Source organism: Mytilus edulis, chromosome 7, assembly GCF_963676685.1.
Source record: "Mytilus edulis chromosome 7, xbMytEdul2.2, whole genome shotgun sequence".
Classification (NCBI taxonomy): Eukaryota; Metazoa; Mollusca; class Bivalvia; order Mytilida; family Mytilidae; genus Mytilus; species Mytilus edulis.
This window is the reverse complement of record NC_092350.1, coordinates 10845916-10866330: the sequence shown is the minus strand read 5'-3', so window position 1 is coordinate 10866330 and position 20415 is coordinate 10845916. Positions and strand designations below refer to the sequence as shown.

General features: G+C 31.3%; 1 protein-coding gene across 1 annotated transcript in view; it reads left to right on the top strand.

Moving 5' to 3' along the window:
• Positions 1–8552: 8552 nt before the first annotated feature.
• The window catches only part of LOC139529921 (DNA-binding protein RFX6-like), a 48046-nt gene continuing 36183 nt past the window's right edge, over positions 8553–20415 (top strand). The window contains exons 1-2 of the mRNA XM_071325903.1: positions 8553–9009; positions 19107–19284. Coding sequence (XP_071182004.1) covers positions 8835–9009; positions 19107–19284 — 353 coding nt within the window. The 5' untranslated portion in view covers positions 8553–8834. The remainder of the gene's footprint in view (positions 9010–19106; positions 19285–20415) is intronic.

Sequence of the window (20415 nt, the reverse complement as noted above, 5' to 3'; positions counted from 1 at the left end):
CGTTACTCCACTTTAGTTTCAGTGTGGTTTTGTCATTTATCTGTACATTTATTTTGGGATATCGTGCATAGGCATTTTTATTAAAAAAAATTGGAAGGTTTATTTCTTGCTTTTCTATAAAATTGTTGTCAATGTGTCTAGTATCTGTAGATTTGTTTTTATGTTTTACGATCGGCACGTTGTGTGCACATTTCACATACCCAATCGCAGAAGCAGATCTAATGTATCGTATGACTTGTAGAAAAATCAGTCCATTCAAAACAAATCTTAACTTAATCAGCAATAAACTAATATCTTTGTTATTTTAATAAATCAATAAATCCTATATTTATCAAAATCATTTTTAATTATCATCTCCGGCTCAGGGTGCGACTCTCACCCACAAACGTACCAGTTGCGTGTTTGATATTGGGCGTTAAAAGTGGATAATTTCCTGTAAAATGTGTGGTTTAGGTACACATCATAAAATAACAACTGAATTAAAATTTTGTAATGTTTGTATTTTTTAAATGCATTTTATGTAATGAGTAAATAATTTGAAGTTTATTTTAATCGTAGTCTCATGATTTGATTTTCATCACCAAAATATTTTGAAAATAATTTGAAATAGAATTATTTGAAGGAAATGTACACAATAGTTCGAATCAATTCTGTGGTAACTCTACAGACTTGGAATATATTGTCTATTCCTTCCAATAAATAAAGAATAAAACTTAAAGAATACTCAAACCTGGAAATGTCTTAAATTATAACAACAATTATATATAAGTATAAAAGTATTTCAAAAATTAATCTGGTTTTTAAAAGTTGTTGACTTATTTGAAAACACCACATCCTGGTATTTTTTATAAAGATATAAAACTAACTAGTCTGTAAACAGTGAGGTATGTATCCATAATAACATTAACTATACCAATGTGTATGCACCAGATGCCAATTCGACACTCAATGTATCTTCAGTGATATTGCAAGGCCAAAATATTTTAAAATCCAAACTTCTTCAAAAACAAAGAGCTGAAAAAAACCAAAAGGGACAAAGACAAACAAGAAATCAGAGCTTTGGATGAGGCAAATATAATCCTTAATTTTCTTACTTTCCACAAATTTTTACAGCAAATTTCAATAACACAATATCCATATGTGAATGTCTGTACCGAAGTACTGCATGGCTACTAGGATGGTGATACCATCGGTGCCTAACAGTCCACTAGCAGTGGTATCAAACCATGCAGTGGTGGTAATGGCATTAACGGTACCAGATGCAAAATTAATGTCTCTTTAGTGATGCTCGAGGCCAAAATATTTGAAAATCCAAAGCCTTTCCAAAAAATGAAAATCCCATTAAACGAAAGGGGACAAAAAATATTGCCAAGCATAACCTTTTAATCACACCAATGTCAATCGTCCGAAGACTAAGGAAGTAAATGTGGAGGAGAAACTAGTATCCTTCGTTAATATGATGAAAAGGCACATTTATATGTGTGTAACTTCGTGATCAATATAGCGATATCAATTCAAAGGTATATTTGACAGTGGGACAAAAAACATTTATTATATTACTTATTTAGAATTTAAGCTGAATGGAGTAACAAGAAAAATCCAAAAATCTGACAAAAAAAAAGTGCGGAGAATTGGGGTCAATGAGGGCTTGAATTAATCGACTGCTAGTGAGTGATAAACTATTAAACATATATAGAAAATCTCCTTGCTGTTTGTTGCTGTGATTAATTTCTTTTCAGTAACAATTTCTCATGAAATAAAAAAAATAACATCAATTTTAGCTCAACATTGAGTGGAGAGGGCTAACAAAGTCTTGGCGCTGGCAAATCATGTCAAATTTTGTTATCAAAATATTTATAATATCAAATAAATATGGAATTGCCTCGTTCTTACAAAAAAAAACTAGCGCTTTCAAATACCTAGAATAATGTCAAGTAAGAAAAGCAGAGCAGAAATATGGTCATGGCCAAAGACTAGGGCTTCGATAAGACAGGGGTCATGTTGACAAAGAATATTCTGGCCACGATCCCAAATTAATCTTATAATTTGAACAAACGTCTTGGTTATCAGACATATGACGACACTCCGTTTAGTTGTTCGATCTTTAGTTATATTATTGTTCAAGCGTTTAATGAACTGTTTTTGTCTTTTCGACCTATTCTTTTTCATACTTTTGTCTGTGTTTTTTTCTTTGTCTCATGGTCTTGACTGCCTCGGGGTCCTTAGTATCCTCTACGGTTTTGTGAATTCACGTATAAACCAAAACTCATGTTATAAAAATGGGGTTTATGTCATTTTGTCGTGACTTTGAGTTGTGGGTTGCTGTTTCAGCTAGCCGTGAGGTTCATATACAAATTAAAATAAAATGCATATTAGGCCAACTAAAATTAATTAGTAGATTTTCATCCAAATTTTTGAAAAAAATGGGGCGGGTGGGAGGATTTTATTTTTTAAATTTTATTTCATATGAAACCCTCGTCATGAGTTTTTCATACCGCGGGGTATATGCTAGTGGGAAATAAGCTTGTATAATGTATATACATGCTGCATAAGGAATCCTACACTATTTTTCAAACTCTTAAATAAAAATCCCTGATTGGCAACCACTGTTATACATGCAATTGCCGCTTTAGAAACCTATTTATAGTAGACATCAAAAAGAAGAGAAATGCTCTCTTCAGTCTTCAGTTAGACTACTAGTATACCTACACCACATTTATTTTGCTTTCTAAGCAATGGTTTGTAGTCGTCATAAAATCAATTAAATGTTTTGGTACAATTGTATGCAACACAAGTATTACGAGTACAGAATAAAATGTAAACTCAGTGTTGAAAGAAATTATGATGTAAAACATGAACTTAACCAAAAAACTATGATTAGTTGTGGCTTAATGACTAAATTGATGGTAGGCACAGTAACAGAGGGTGTTTGCTGTTTGTCAACAAAAACAAAAGCCATGGGTGAATAGAAGGGCTTGTTATAATTAAAATGCGTGTTTGTCGACATTTTTTTCTCAATATGCGGTCATAATTCAAACAAGTTCGTGCTTGTGTCAATTTGTTTAATCCAGTCATGTTTTTTGTACCAATTTGTTCTACGATTCTTGCGCTTTGGATATCATTCACAGTCCAAATTTCCTGACACAGTCATTGTATAAATAAAGAAAAAAACATGATTTTCGATTCACTTGTGACTACCGGTGACTACCGCAATTTGCGTTCAAGGACAAGGCGTTTTACTCGTAACTCGAATATTTCATGCCCTTCTCGTTATCAATCTCTATTCTCGGTAGATGATGTTGTCATCATAGAGCAGCAGAATATTTCGACTTAATCATTTTCGATGGGATTTCTCCGGCGAAGAAATACAAAAAAGAAATTTGAAACAGGAAGTTTCGAATGAAACGAAATTATTGATGGTTCCTGGTAACGGACATGACCAAAATCCAGAAATCGTATTTTTGTTAAATAAAAAAAATCGGGGCGGGACGATTTCAGAGGGGCGGGCGGGGATGAAAATCTAGCAATTAATTTTAATTGGCCTTATGAAGAGAGTTCAGAAAATATGTTTTATTCAGAGAAAATAAGCCTTAAAGATACTAGTACAAAATTGTTATACATGAAGATACTAGTACAAAATTGTTATACATGAAGACGGCTAAAGTTAATTGAGGAAATTGTTTTTTTTTATCTTTGCTGCGGTAAAGACGTTTTAAACGTTGGATATGTACAGGAAAAAGTAAAATCACAAAAAACAGGTGTATGTTAGAAATACATGCAAATGTTGATTGGGCATGAACAGAATGTGCTCTTATATTTACAAGTATATATATATATATATGTATATGTGTCAGTACATGAGTAAATAGTGCTATGGATCAATCATAACCAGTTATGTACAGTCTTAAAGTCATATTTTCCAAATAAAAAACTAAATTCCTAACAAGTCGATACTAAAGGTTACAATACACCATTAGATTTCATGGGCGCAGCCATTTTATGAGCATAACATGGTATTCAGAATTAAGAGTATGGCTAATCCGGATTGGTCGATATGTGCGCCCGTTATTTTTTATTATTAGAGACTTCGTGCACTCTGCTTTATACAAAAGGCAAAATAAAAATTATTCCGTAGCCCTAAAAGCACTGAGATGACTTTTCAACGCTAGGACAAGACACGTATTTTCAAGGGCAAAATTGATAGGCATAGGAGATAAGTACAAAATACGCTAAGAAAAGCAACGCGAACCTATATTTTTTGGAGCAAAAAATACTGTCCTAATAACTTTTCTTTGATTCTATCAAGGTTTCGTTAAGAAAATCAACTTTCTAAAGTCTCGAAAAAGGCTACCATTGTCGCCTATGGGGAAATTAATTGTTTATTTCAATCTATAATTGGCTTCTGAGTTTAAAAAAAACTGTTATAACCCCGTCGTGTCATTTCGTGCATTATCAAAGACAGGAACCTCGTCAGTGTTCGTATTTTGTTATATCTTAATATTTCTGTCATATATTGATCTTAGTAACGATGACAAATCTTGAATATTAGTTGCTATATATATATATATATATATATATATATATATATATATATATATATATATATATATACAGCTGTATATAGACCGGGGCGATTTTAGGTTGTTTGAGGACCTCTATATCTTACGGGAGGATTGTAAGTGTCTTTGAGTTGCTGTCTCTTTGACGTATACAATATATCTCCTTGAATTCACATTTTGATCAGGTTGTGCTTTGTGACTATGGAGAACTTTATAAACTGGTTTTGTCTATTGTCTTTAATCAAAACCAGTATACAAGCATCAAAATCCTTAGAAAAAAATCTTGGAAAGCATTAAACTATAAAGTGTTGTTTTAATTTTCCATGATGATACCAAAGACAATTCACGGGATGAATTAAGTTCCCCTTATGCATAGAAATCACCTTTCTAAATTCTTTAATGATTGGAATCTACTCCAGAAAGTAACAAAACTAATGAGACTTATTGTTACCAATTGAAAGATGTGCTCCTTTATTGGAGGAAGATATGGAATACAAGTTACAAGTTACAAGCTACATTTTTGATGTATAAATGCAGTGTTGTGTTAAAGTATATACGGTATAATTTCAACCAGATTTTCGTTCATATACTTGCTTCTTTTGGCGATATTTTTTGTGCCCGTATGATTGTTTCGTTTAACAAGATATTTTGCTCACATGATTGCGTCTTTTTTGAAAGATTATATATGTGCTCGTATGATTGTTTCTTTTAACAATATGGTCCGTTTATATTGCTTTTGTGACAATATTTTGCGTGTACTTATGATTGTTTCGTTTTTAATACAAGAAGTCCATCCATATGATTGCTTCATTTGGTTTTAAATTTTATGTTTCTTTTAACCAAATGTTTCATGCATGTGACTTCTTCTTTTGGTCGAAATCTTGCGTTCGTATGATTGATTCTTTTTACAAGATGTTCCATTCATTTGATATCTTCTTTTGCCAAGATTTTGCGTACATGTGATTGTTTCTTTTAGAAAAAATGTTTGTTCATATTGTTGCCTCGTTTTTTCCAAGAATTTTGCGTTCCTATAAATGCTTGCTTCTTAAGCAAGAAGTTTATTTCATGTGATTGCTTTCTGCTGAGATGTTTAAGCTTTAAAATAATTGCTTTTTGGAAAGAAGTTTAGGCTTTCATATGGTTGCTTTTTTTGCAAGATTTTTCGTTCATATGATTGCTTTTTGGCAAGATGTTTTGTTGATTGCCCATGTTTTCATTCACTACTGAAATGACTACTGTAGTTTCAAGAACAGCAGCAAAAACCAACTTTTGGTTTGTTTTAGCATAACTCAGACTGTTGGGTTTTTTGGTGGTTTTTTTTTACATCATTTCACACGTACATTCCACGGCCTTCTAAAGCTTACTGAACGGTATGGGTTTGTTTATGTTTAAAGATCTTTCGGTTGCCCTTAACTGCATACATCCACGTCATTTTGTCTTTTGTGGATAGTTGTCTCATTGGCAATCATAGCAAACCTTGTTATTCTTATCGTTATACGGAATTGTGTTCTTTTCCTTTCTTTGTACCAAACAGGCAAAAAAACAAACCAAAATTATCCCGAATGAAGTTTTAGATAGATTGGGATAAGATGCACACTTCAATGATACATCAACCGACTACACTCAACCCACAAGGATAAAAGTCAGCAAACAGAAAACTATCTAAACTTATTTTCTTTCTAGTCTCGATTCTGCAGTATAATGCTCCATATATGTTTTACAAGAAGATTTTAAATCAATAAATTTTAGTCCAACTTTATGACCTGTATTAATCAATTTCCTTTTTTCATTGTATTTCCTACAAGATATAAATGAGAAGTTGCGAATTTCCCGATTTCTTTTATGAAAAATCTGTTCACAGATAAAATTTTTAATTAAAATCTAAAGCTTATCAAATTAGTTGATAAATTCAAATAAAATTGTTAACATTACACGGGCAATATCCGGATAAATCATTGACGGTTCTGTCTGTATCCTTATATAACCCACACACTATATACAGGATTTAGTCAGATTGTCGCCATACTTTAACTTTTTCTGTTTTCATTTGACACCACAGGTTGTATTTTATGCAATATTTTGTAAGATAAACATTACGCATAATTTCTGCATTTTACCGAGATTCAAGATCAAAATTTTTGTCACATCTGTCGTGGTATTTTTTTTTTTTTTTAATTTGTATAGAGGGATACGGATTGGCTTAATAGTACAGTTTTCACTTTTCCGGTGACATTTCTATTTTCCGTACACATAAAAATATAGATTTCATCACATTACGATATTTTTTTCACTCGAGACAGTTAAATAATAATATTTAAAGCGTGAGGCTTGCCGAGCGTTTTGAATAATTCAAATTTAACTATTGAGAGTGGAGAAATATCGCAATACTAGAGTTATAGCATCGTAATCTGTTTCTCTAATAATTGCAGAAACATTTGAGAAAAACAAATCTATAATACGTTACTGTGTTGCCTTAGACTATAAGTTTTATTACTGTTTCCATGCAGTAGTCATATATTAATCGGAATCTACTGATCACCGAAAAGTATATCAAAGTGAAAAATCTTGGGTCGTTGGCTTTCTGCATTACAATAGTTCCGATGTGATATAATATACAAAACGATAAATAGGTTGGTATATGTGTGTTCTGTTATTTAAAAGTAATTTGTTTTCCTTATTACTGATTTTTGTTTTTTTCTCAAATATAATGCAGAATATTGTCTTTTCTAAAGTTGACTTCAAAGTTTATAAACTGATTATTTGAAGTGGTAACATCTAGGGGAAGTTAAATATCGGGTATCAGCAATTAATTTGGAAGGTCTTTTGAAGATGTTGGACAATAATATGTCAGCTGAAAGTAATTCTCTTGCACTATGTGTGCTTGACAAGAAGAAATGAACAGTTTGGTCAAGTGCACATTTGAGTAAAACCAGTAGTCATGAACTTCTTTTCATTTAGAAACACTTTTATTCAAAGATATTTTTCGTTAAAATTATAAGAACAACTACTAAACTAAACTATTGGCTTATTATGAAAAAACAGGCATCGGCTTTTGTTTATAAGTGATGTCCTATACGAAAAATTTAAATGAATATAACAGTATTCTATATATTTATATTTGAATCAATAAAAAACAAGGCAATGAATTTACAATAACCTCAAAACACTTCAGTAAAAAAACAAAACAAAAAGTAATTCGCGCTAGATGACCAAATTCAAATTCAAAGCGTAGACATGAGCCAGATATAAAAAAAAACAGGTATAGCAAAAAAAAAACAACAACAGGTAAAGCAACAAAAAAACACCGTGGAATTAAGAGCAAAACAAAATTCCGAAAGCGTTATTCGTATGGCCATGCAGAGTCATTTTGATTTGCAGCCTAACTTACAATATGCTGATCATATCATTTGAGTTGTGTGTCCTTGTTTCACACGTGAATGACACACGCATTATTAATTGTACAAAATGCAGACTTTTTATTCTACATTTCCACTGATATGTTTGTAAAGTACACTAGTTGTGCATAGAACAACTTGAATTTCAGTTTATAAATAGATGTGCTTAAAGGATCTTCTGATTTGGATAAAGATGTGCAGTAGGTGTTAACAAGCCTTGTTTCGGTAATACCTGATCATCTCAAAGTATTTTCTTTTCTTTGTTTCTAAATATATTAGTAATAACTATGTAAATACAGTAGATTGTCCCATATGTTAGTTTTAATATAAATACTTCCATGAGCGGAATTGAAATAAGAATTATGTAAACTTTAGGTATTCTCCAAGTTTTTACCTTTACCGTACGTATAGATTTGATACCTGAATCGGATGTAAAACTTATCAATCTTTGGGGCGGGATTTGAATTTTGATAAGACTGTAGCAGTTATTGCAAAACCTCTTATCTTTTTTTCATATCGGTCATAACAGTTTAAACCACGTGACTACCCTAAAATCAATATTACCTTAATCAGTTCTTCAATTTGATTTATTTTCTGATACTGTTTATGAAGCCACTTTTCCAGGTAAAAAATGGACTATGACATAAAGTTATTTTCTGACTTCATGAGAATAGATTGAAAATAATACTATATTGAGCCGTGGAATAGTTTGTACCGTGTATTTGTGTACCTTCTGGTTTAGTTTATTCTTTATCAGCAGCATTGTTTCTTTACTTTGTTTTGATAACATTGTTTTTTTATGGACAACATGTAACGTTTAAAAGTAAAAAGTGGGATTTTATTGAAATATCATTTTGTGTATACCCTTGATCAATTACCGATGTTGGATCTAGCAGCAGAAACTATGCCCACCCCCGCAAAGCGCGTGTGCAGAGAAACTAATGATGAAACGGAAATAACATCCATAGAAGTGACTGCTGAGAACGGATCCTTGTCGCATAACAACAACAATGATGATAAAAGTCGAAAAATTATAAAAAATGGCCTGAAGTCGGGTAAGACCTACTCTTTCTACATTTGTAAACATTAAATCACTTAACTGATCATAATACTTGAGTTTTTTGCAAGGTAATTGTTTGCATAATAATCATTCAGTAATGTTTATAGATTACTCTATGTCATATTTTGTTTACAAACATCTTATAATGATGATTAAGCCATTATTTCCTGGTGTTCGATATATATTGTTGTACGTTCCTAAATATCCAAAATATTGGAGAAAGTCTAATACCACCGTAACTACCTCCCTGCGTGCTAACGGAGGCAGTCAGACCTCATACCAAAGGACTTTAAGTATTCACTTCAAATAACAACTTATGATTGTACCTTTAAGTATATTTATTTTCTCGTCTTTTCACACTTACAACATTATTTTTCTACATGTTTATTACTGGGATTTATAGCAGGGTAGATATTGAAATATTTTATTATTGGCTTTTAAAGAAGATATTTCTTTTTAAATAACTGCATTAAAATTGTTAAAGTAGAATTTGGTACAATAAATTTAACATTAAGTGGGGTTATAATAGTTATATAAACATTTAACTTCTTCTTTTATTGCATGAGAAAAAATATGACCATGTCAAAATTATGTAATTCTACATTTTTAATGAAATGTTTGAATATTTTCAAATAATAAGTCATTTCTACTTTTCTATTGTTAGGGACTTGAGGGTCATCAAAATGTCCTAAGTATTAACATTTCATTATTTTTTCGTCTTTTATATTTCTAATTTTTTATTCATCTGTTTATTTCATTCTTTTTTGTTTATTATACTATAACTTTAATTCCTGTGAAAAATGCATTTGTTTATTTCATATTAAAAGTTTACTTTTATATTTTACGTCCGATTGTTTCGTACCTTCGAATATGCCTAAAAATCATATTTTCAAGATGGAATATGTTACTTTAGACTTTCCAATAATCATTTTCTGCTTAGTCTATCTTGTATTTATTTTCTGGCTAATTAAATGTTTTGGTCCCCTTACACTTAAATTTTTCTCACGATATTTTAAAAACTGATCATAATTTTAAAGTTTTTCTATCAATATCTTGGGTTCGTGCTGGAAATTTGCTCCTTAAATCTTGACCCAAAATCACATTTTATCATTTAAATCGATAAGAGACAATATAATGAAATCTAAACCTTTATTAAAAAACAAAACACAACAGTGGATTTTCTCTTATCCAAACATCCGCATAAAAATTGACAAATTTTGAAAAATGTGTAAATTTACTTAGACTAATTTTACTGTCATAAGAAAATATAAAACTTTAGGTAGTTCACAGCAGGCTACACACACGTATTGTGTCATATTTGTTCTAATCAAAGTACTTGAATGTATTATCTGTTAAACCAAAGCTTGACATCCATCTTGAGAATTAGATTTGGTATGTTTGCTTGTTATGTGCAATCACGTATCTTTTTCTGTCATCATTTTCCCCGACTTTAGATTATAGACATCGGCCATTTACAGGCAGGTATTGAGACTTTCTCTGTAAGATCCATTTTTCCCGACATTAGGGACAATATTTAATAGACATTGGTCATCTACTTGCAGGTTTGGGGAGTTTCTTTTTAAAAATCGGAGAATTTTATTTTAATAGTGAAACCGAACTAATTGAACAAATACTGTACAAAAATCGTTGCGGGTATAGTTGATTTTTTAAATCTGTATGGGAAACTTTTTTTGTGTGTGTGCATTTAAGGTCAACTTTAAACCTTCCGTGTTATATGCTTTACTTGTATTTATGCATTTATGTACCTTTATGAGGACTGTTTAGTGCTGAAAAATTGGTCAGTGAAAGTGATATGATTTAAATAGAATAGTCCAATGCAGGCCAAATTCAATCATGTTTAACTTCTCCCAATAATTGTTATTACAATGAAATAGAACATAGAAATATTTATTCGAATTGAAAGTCTATGTTTTCCAAAATTTTCCAATCGTAGTTCCAAAATAAATCTGCGGTGCCTAATTCCTTGTTCCAAATTTCTATTTCAAACTATACGGGTTTGTTTTACTTATGTATTCTTTTATGGATATAAAAGGATTGTCAGTGCATGTACACAGTGGCTTTCATATTTCCTAAAATAAATGTAAATCCTTTTATCATGCTGAAATATTATGCTTGGTATGATTGACATTGTATTATGAATCGTGTAACAGTTCAACACAGAGGTGTGGGAAACAGTGGCTGAACTTTACTTTGATTCATATCCAGAAGTGGGATATTTAGACAAACATATAGAATTATGAAAATATTATTTGGAAAGGTTTTTAACATCTGTGGTTTCTAGCGAAATTTACAATGTTTTTAAGATTTGACTTCCTTTTTAATCTTGAAATATTATAAACAAGACAGAAAACAACATGGAAATCTAGGAAAACAACTGAAGTTTAGGTTTTTACAAATATTAATTCAACTTTAATCTTTCTATGGGAATTCATGTGTCGCAATTTACTGTGATATGGCACGTGCACATAGAAGAACCTAAATGTCCATAGATATAATAATTGTATTTTATATACCCTTTCAAAATCGTATAAATATTTTTGTTTAATTGTTCTAGAACTAAAAAGACAATGGCTTAGGGTTGACATTTTTATTACTTGAATAAGAATTTCACTTTATCTGTAAGTCTTCATTTAATTTAAATAACTTTAAGATAAAGACAATGTTTTGATAGTAATTATAATAATAATGCATTTTACACATTTATATATCAAACGTAATAAATATTATCTACGGTATTAATTACAATTAAAACAGAATGACCTTTTTATTTGTGCCGCCTTCATGTGACTTGATAGTCTTATTTATATGGCTTCATTTTCTGAGTAATTCGGCTTCTTTACCAACAAACAACTGATATTGCAAAAGACCGAATACAACAACGACAAAGGTTATTTTTAAAATTTACTTCATCAGTTACATTTAGGGTCGGGTATTTTTTAAAATTTTTATTTGCTTCCGCTCTTCATATTCTTTTACACCTCAATATAAGAAGCATTCAATATTCAATTCTTTATTGAACTCGTTATTAACATACATGTAATGATACAATGTATTATTTGGTAAGTCATCTCTTACGTCAATGCAAACAAATTAAAATAAAGAAAAATACAATTAAATGAACGCAAAACGGTATCAATTATTAAGGTCATGCGCAAACTTCAATATAAATTTTACGATTTTTATAGAATTAAGTTTTTGTTAATTCGAAGTAACGGTTTTATGCTAGATAACGGTTTGTTGTAGACAGTATAAACGTTGTCGTCTATCTGTCACTTGCCATTATTATCTTTTATCTTCTGTTTTAACGTATATATTTCATGTCAGGGATAATTTTTTACTAAACAAGGTTTTAAGATGGGATTAAAATGATAAACAAATAGGTCAATGTGATTATGTTTTAGAGTATTAATTAGTAGCAGTGAGCATAGCAAAAAATAATTACACGGAGAAAAAAGTGCACAATTGTAAAAGCCCAACATATATTTTGCAACCAGGATCTACATTTTTTCTTAATTCCGCGTTGTTTATATCGCTTACAGTGACACTTTTAATATTACTTTCAAACCTGTGTCCGTAAAACGAACTTAAAAAGAGAAATTCAGAACGAGGTTGTGCATTTTATGTTGTATCTTTTAAACATGCATTTATTCCACTGGGACTGTTTTCAATTATGGTTATCGGTCCAGAGGGTGTATCTTTTCTTTTTTTTAAATTGGTCTAAAGAGACTAAAAATATGATATCGAAACGGAAATATAAATGTATTAAACATTATTTATAAGTAAAAGACAACTTCAAATCTGCCTGTCTGAAGCCTGAAGTTTTGTAGACTTGTCTGCCAAAATTGTTTTGTTCATTGCAATAAGCGTAAATACGGCTGTTAGTTTTCTTGTCTTAATTTTTCGACACATTGTAATTATATTACTTTTATAGTTACTATACGGTATACGTGTTTTGTTCATTGTTGAAGGCCAAACGGTTTTAACTGTTCTTTCTTCAAAAGTTCTCCCATTATCATAACAACTACCGTGATCTCCTTGATTTTGTTTCGAAAGTTTCGTCAAATTTTAATTTGAAATGCGTCGATAATAATTATACAAAACCGAATAAAAGTGACAATAATATCATAGTTCTCTCTTTCTTTTGTTTTAAAAACAAACAACAACAACAACAACAAAACAGGAAAAAAGATGGTTACGATCATGATCATCTATATGTAAGCGAGAGTCCATAAGACTAACGAACAAAATCAATCATTGAATGACCTGTCGCAAGTTGTAGATTATACTCTAAATCTAAATAGTCCTCAGTGTGTGGATCTCTGTTTTTTTGGTATTGAACCCGAACCGCTGTTTCAGATTTATCAGAGTCACTTCGATATTGTACTAGTCTCTTACCCAAAGTATAGTTTTACTTTATTTTTTTTAAAGACGTCTAAAATAATGGTATCACTGCTTGCTTTCTTCTTAATCGAGTGAAAATGACAAAAAAAGGACGAACGGAATTTCTACTGAATAGTAAAACTACAAATGTATATATTTGCATTATATTTTTTTAATTTTAAGTGAATGTAAATAAAGTTAACAATATACTCGAACGGAGGTATCAATTAAACCTTGATATCATAATATCACGAAGAAAAAGAGAGAGTGAAAAGTTTATTTAATGCACTAAATTTTTTCAATCCAACAATTAATTATGTATTTGTGAAGAGTTGCTGTAAGTAGTTAGAAACAGGAAAGCTAATACTTTACAATTTTAATATTTATTTTGCTATTCAGTAAATCATTGGTTAAATAAGGGACCCTTGATATAAAATCATTATGGACCCCACAGAAACATGACTTGCAGATATAATTAATTTACATAAGTCATAATTTTAAAATTTAAATTAATTTAAATTATTTGCGTTTAATTTTTGTACAATAGATATGTTTATATTGTATTGAAAATGAGTATGAAATTGATATTCATTAAGAGCCTATTCGAAGTGCGTATTTTGGTACAACAACTGTCATAATCTGGAACACTTCAGTTTAGTATAAAAACGGTTAATTAAACATTAATTCGCACAGAGATTTTTCGCTTGGTTGATTTTATTTTGAATCTTCGTTTCATTGTAAAGGAAAGCAATATTTTCCATGTGCAAGTCATAATAACATTACCGGTACTATTTTTCTTCACAAGATTCGCATGCCGGCAAATAAGTGGGGAAATCCAAAAATTATTTTCAGGACTATAAACCAAAAGGGACCACAAATATAGTTAAAGCCGGGCAAGTAATGACAGCTTTTCATGATGAAGAAATCTGTATTAAAAATAAATTAAAAAAAGTTAACAGCAATGTTGTTTTTTTTAATTATAGTTGCACAATAACCGAATTTTTCATGCCAGTACTGAAATACATAAATTATTATAGTTACCATGTTTCTAGTTTTGTTCTTAAAGAATCGATACTAGGTTCATTATTTAGCATGTCTCGTCTTCAGACTATAAAATTGGTGAATTTCCCCGATGTTAAGTTGAATGCATGTTATGTATCATTTATAAGTGACTATAGTTTATCCTTTATTATATAGACCTATTGGCATCTTCTCCAAATATAACTAAGAAATTGACATCAAAATTTAGAATTTTAAGTAAAAATATATGTGGTTTTTTTTCAGAAATGAACAAAACTGAGGTGTTTTTCTCTCACTTAGGCGAAACATCATTAACTGGGTTTTAGCACATGCTGAAATTGATATTAACTCCATTTTGACAGTGCCCTTTTTTACCCTTATCCGTTCTCTGTCCATTTGAAATAAGGCATCATTCTTGTAGATATTTAAAAACCAGTCGTTGAGCATGCTGGCATGCAGTTGCATAACGATGAAGAGTTTGCTATAAACTGTTTTTATTGATGGAAATCTTGAGTTTGACTGTCCCTCTGGTATATCTCGCCCCTCTTTTGTGATTTTCCTATTATCTTGAGTTTTTAACATATGTTTTCTGTCTTTCTTTTTAATTTGATGAGATTGAAACACAATGTTATACAATTTCATAATAATTATAATCTTCTGGAGAAGATTTTTCGTCTTTCATTTTACTTTACTGAACAGAAACACAATGTAAAACGATTATATTTTCTATTCACATTTTGGAAGATATTTTTTTTCATGATTTTGAGCATAACATATGGCAAAGACACTTGCCTATTGTTGGAACTGTATGTTGGCATCTAGATATGATGTCGCCTCCTTTCAATACTAGGAATACATACTAAAAGAAACATAAAAATCTCTATTCGTCCGGCCATCCGTCTGCGGATGCGCAAATCTTCAATATCAATAAAAGTGTCATATAACGCGGAAAGCGTCCCAGATAAGGTGTCGGATAACAAACGCGCGTATATATGCAATGGACGAAGGCTTGGGAATCGGAGATCGTGATTTATATATTTAAAGATGTCATAAAGAAAACAAGAGAGAATGTGATTGCTTTATAAACAATTTTCTATAGAAGTGATTTCAGAACAATAGTGTATGCATGTTAACAGTGAGGAATAAGCCTGAAATCAAAGTGAAATTGATGATTTACCTCCATTGACCTTATGGAGGCAAAACGCATTCGGAAAAAATACTATATCAAACTTGCTTGGCTGCATTATTTTTAAGTTATACTACAACAGAGATCTATGAACATGAAATGATATGTCTGGTCCTTGGACTGGGAATATGACACCAGGTTTGGGGTATCCCCCCTTTTCCCTGTTGTATCTAATGATCTATCGAAAAGACAATCCTACTTTTGGGAACAGGTTACACGTGCCTACCCTTTTCTCTAATTTCCTTTGAATTGAAAATCGCCGAACAATTTAAATAAAGAATCGTGCACTAATCATTTGGGGACCTTACTTTAACCAAACTTCACAGAAACAATAAATTCAGGATCTTTTGGAATCATAGATGTCTAATGAAGCCAATAATCATTGGCCCGACTTTTTACCTTACAGGAAATTCATAGGTAGAACACAAAAGAGAGAATCATCCCCTCCCTACAAATCCCCAAATTCCTTTAGAATAAAAAAAACCCACCGGAATCAAATGTATAGATATATATATTAGAATGAATTCTTTTTCATAAAACGATGTCAAACAATAAATTTTATAACTATACATGCTTTATTTATCTCCTTCAAAACACGATGTTATATCTTCATCATTATATTTTAGGCCAAACAAATAGCGAAAACCATAGAAATGCTGTTTGTCCGGCTTGCCGGATGAATAGACATTTTTGACTATTTGTCAGGCGGACGAATAGCCACTGCCTAAATAATATATTATTAACACATGGCAAGGGTAAAATCCCTTTGTTTTTACTGTGCTATAATCTGGATAATGCACAGCAAAGGTGTGCATTAACTACCCCAGATATACTGCACAGTTCAAATCTATTTTTACCTTTAGGTGCGGTTCCTGGATTTTGAAAGGGGCGTTATTCTATCAATTTAAAAAAAATATCATAGAGTGTATCGAGACTAAAGACAATATTATCGATTTTAAGCTAAAACACGATATTTTGTCCAATCCAAGGGTTAACGACCTGCTCCCACCCCTGAATCCGCCATTTGCCTTGAAAGTATGACAAAGTTGAACTTCGTACAAACATCGTAGTTTCAAAATAGGAAAAAGAGAGGTTTCTCATTTCTTTATTTTTTTTTATCTTAGCTGGTACATAAACTATTTTATTATATTTTGTGTACAACGTAAATCTAAATCAGTGTTTTAAAGTTAGAAAGATAGTTAAAACATTTTTTGGTAATTTCTGCCAAAAAAGAAATGTATCTAAGAATATCCGAATAAAAGAAATCTGATTTGGATTAGGTTCAGACTCAATGGAATTTATAACGACTTTTTGAATATCTATTCCTATAAAGGGACTATTTTTGGATCGAATTTAATGAGACCATATTTAAGTTTGTTTTAAAACAGGGTGATTAGCTGGAGCTCAATCAAACTTCATTTAGATGGTTGTGTTTTAAAAAAGTTATACAGTAAATAAAAAGAAATGGGAGGGGGAGGGGGTTGCGGGGAGTAAAAGGTTTTGAAAGAGAAACGTATTTTCTGTTTATTTAACATTTTACATTTAGGTAATATAACATCTTCCTCGGTTCTTTTTCTAACCATATCATTGAGGGAAAGAAATTCAAAAGCAAGTAATCTAATTTAAACTCAATAACCCTTCAATGCAGTTATGTTTTTTTTTTTCATACACCAGGGTTGGATCCAGCCATTTTAAAAAGGGGGTTCCAAACCCAGGACAAAGGGGGGTCCAACTATATGTCCCCCATCAAATGCATTGATTGTCAAAAAAAAAAGGGGGGTCCCCCCCCCCCCCGAACCCTCCCCCTGGATATGCCACTGTACACCGTTTTGAAAGTACACAATTTGCCAAAGTCTTAATCATCACCAATTAAATAAAAATTGGAAATAAATTTAACGGAAACGATAAAAAATAAAATATACCATTAAATCGCAATTTTAGAATGAGTCTAAATATAAAAAAAATATTAATTTAAAACTTACCAAAGTCGTATTTCCCCCTTTTTTTTACCCTACAAGAAACTTTCCTAGGATCCGTGGATTGCGGAATAACGTCCACATTTCTAAAACGTTCACGTAAATTGATTGCGTCATGTGTTAAAACAGTTATTGGCCAATCAAATCGGTATATGCCATTTAATCTGCACAGCACGAGATGACCCAATAACCCGAACTCCTGCGTCGTTCGGGTTATTGGGTCATCTCGTGCTGTGCAGATTAAATGGCATATACCGACTTGCTTGGTCAATAACTATAACTTATTTGTATAGCCTAGTAAAGCGGCATTAGCTGCGTCATTAATAAAAAAAAGACAAGAATAATTTTAATTTGGTACGATAGAATGGAATAAAAGACAATAGGCAACATTTCAAGATGAAATGACAATTTTTTCACTCGACTAAGACCTTTTTGAAAATTAAGAAGCATCTTTACAGTAAACAACTATACACCATTTTATGAATAAAATGTTTGTGTCTAATCCTCGTCCACTTTCTTACAACACCATCATCATCTTCAAAGAGGCTAGTTTACTCCTTATTTAATCCAAGAATTCACCACTATCAATTTAAATTGGACCACATTAAACATTTCATAAGCTGTTTGTTAGATTTTTCAATGGCCATGTTTAATCTTTATGGAGATAGTAATCTCTGTTATCTTGGCGGGAATGTGTAAACTGCAGTCGTCTGCTGCGGTTACGTCAATCGGAAGACATGCTTTTCATTAAGTATGGACAAAACAATGGAACAATAGTTTTCATTAAAGACATAAGTAGTTCCATATTTTTCACATGTTAATAAAGGGGGATAAATTGATGAACTCAATTGACGCAACAGCATTGATAAATTTATCAGCGGACTATATAGTTTTCCGCAATAGCAAATTTACTCGCTGATATAATTAGTCAGGAGCCTTTATACCAGAATTCCACTTAACCTGTACTTCTATACGAATAAGCATAAATCTGAAAAGTCACAGAACATCGAGTCACCAAGTTTGACAGAGAAGGACGATACTTTGGCTACGAAAAATGAAACATAGTTGTGGTCATCTGTGAAACCACGCCATGACGTTTATATCACTTTTATCAAATAAAGGAATTCAACCTTACTACTCAGAATTATTTGTTCAGTGTTAGTTTTGATATATAAAAAGATTAGCCTTTCGATGTACCTAATGCCACTGTATTTATTAAATACAGCAGGATATGCTTACCCTTTCGAAGCAACTGAGACCACACCAAGTTTTTGCTCAGCTTTTAGTTTTCTATGTTGTGTTTTGTGTACTATTGTTTGTTTGTTTTTTACTTTTTTAGCCATGACGTTGTCAGTTTATTTTCTTTTTGTCGTTTTGAATATCCCTTTAGTATGTTTCGCCTCTGTATTGGTATAGTTTACCTAAGCGTCCAGGCCATTATTAGATAAAACTTTTTAAATGTATACATATACATGTACATGTAATATTTGTTGGATCACCTTTTTTTAGAACCAGAAACGGATGAAAATAGTCCAGGTTTTACAGATGAAGACAGTGTTTTGGACGATGAAGATAAAAGTGAAGCGATGAATATAAATGGCGAAGGGGGTAATTCTCAGCCACAGAAAAAGACTGTTGCACAAATTATGCGTGATAAAAAGAAACAGACTCAGTTAACGTTACAATGGTGAGTATAGATTACATTTTATATTTTTGTCCAGATATTATGTAGCCAATTTGTAAGCACATATTTTCATAATAATTAATATTTGGTTTTGAAAGGGGAACTATATCCATATAATACCAATACCATTGTCCTCTTCTGGGTTTACCTTGATACTGTGACCTTGATAGTGTGACCTTGATACTGTGAACTTGATTCTTTGATCTTGATATTGTGTCTTTGATACTCTGACCTTGATACTGTATGCTCGAATCTTCAGGAGCAAAATAAAGAATATTGTGAATTTAAAAGCCGAAAGGGTAAAGTTGTAGCAGGCAAAATTCTTTGTAAGAATGAATTTGAATAACCATACCGACAGACAATTTGAAAATGCATAGATATATACTACATCTGCATGTATATAAAAAAAATAAACATAAATCAAAGTTAAAAAAGAAAAAAAAGTAATAATTTTGAATCTTTTCCTTTAAATTGGAAGTTGTCAAGTAAACTGCTACAACCAATATTCAGTGTTTTGCAAAATATATATGGCAAACAAATGAAGATCTGAGTTTTGAATGTTATTATTTTTACAAACATCGATCTGATTTTTAAAAGTAATATTTGAATACTTTAACAAGATTTCTTACTAGAAAATGTTTTCCAAAAAAAAACCCACCCTAGATATTATTCTAAATTGAGAATATGATAAATCAATCAAGATGTCGTCAATGTTTGAAGCACATATCAGACACCAAGACAATTTGAAGCGTCTAGGATGAAAGTTTTAGTAAATATATATATTTGTAGTCGTACTACATCTATTTGGCTGAATTTGTCGTTGGTTTTAAGCAGTAGCTTGGTATTGCTTTTAAATACACGTATAATATTCGGCTTCATGCAGGTAGATTTCAACACATCCATTGGAAAAATCCAATGGTACTTCTAAAACAAGATCTTCCTACTGGGAATTACTTATTTTAACCTTACATACTTTGATTTAAAAGCTTTAAAAATTCCTTCGATTTCTTAGTTATCCTTTTCTTGTTCAATTATCATCAAAAATTCAAATATTGATTACAGTTCCATCTTACGGGTTAAAAGATATGCACTCTTATGAGGAAACGAGTACTTGTTGTCCAAACAGTGTCAATT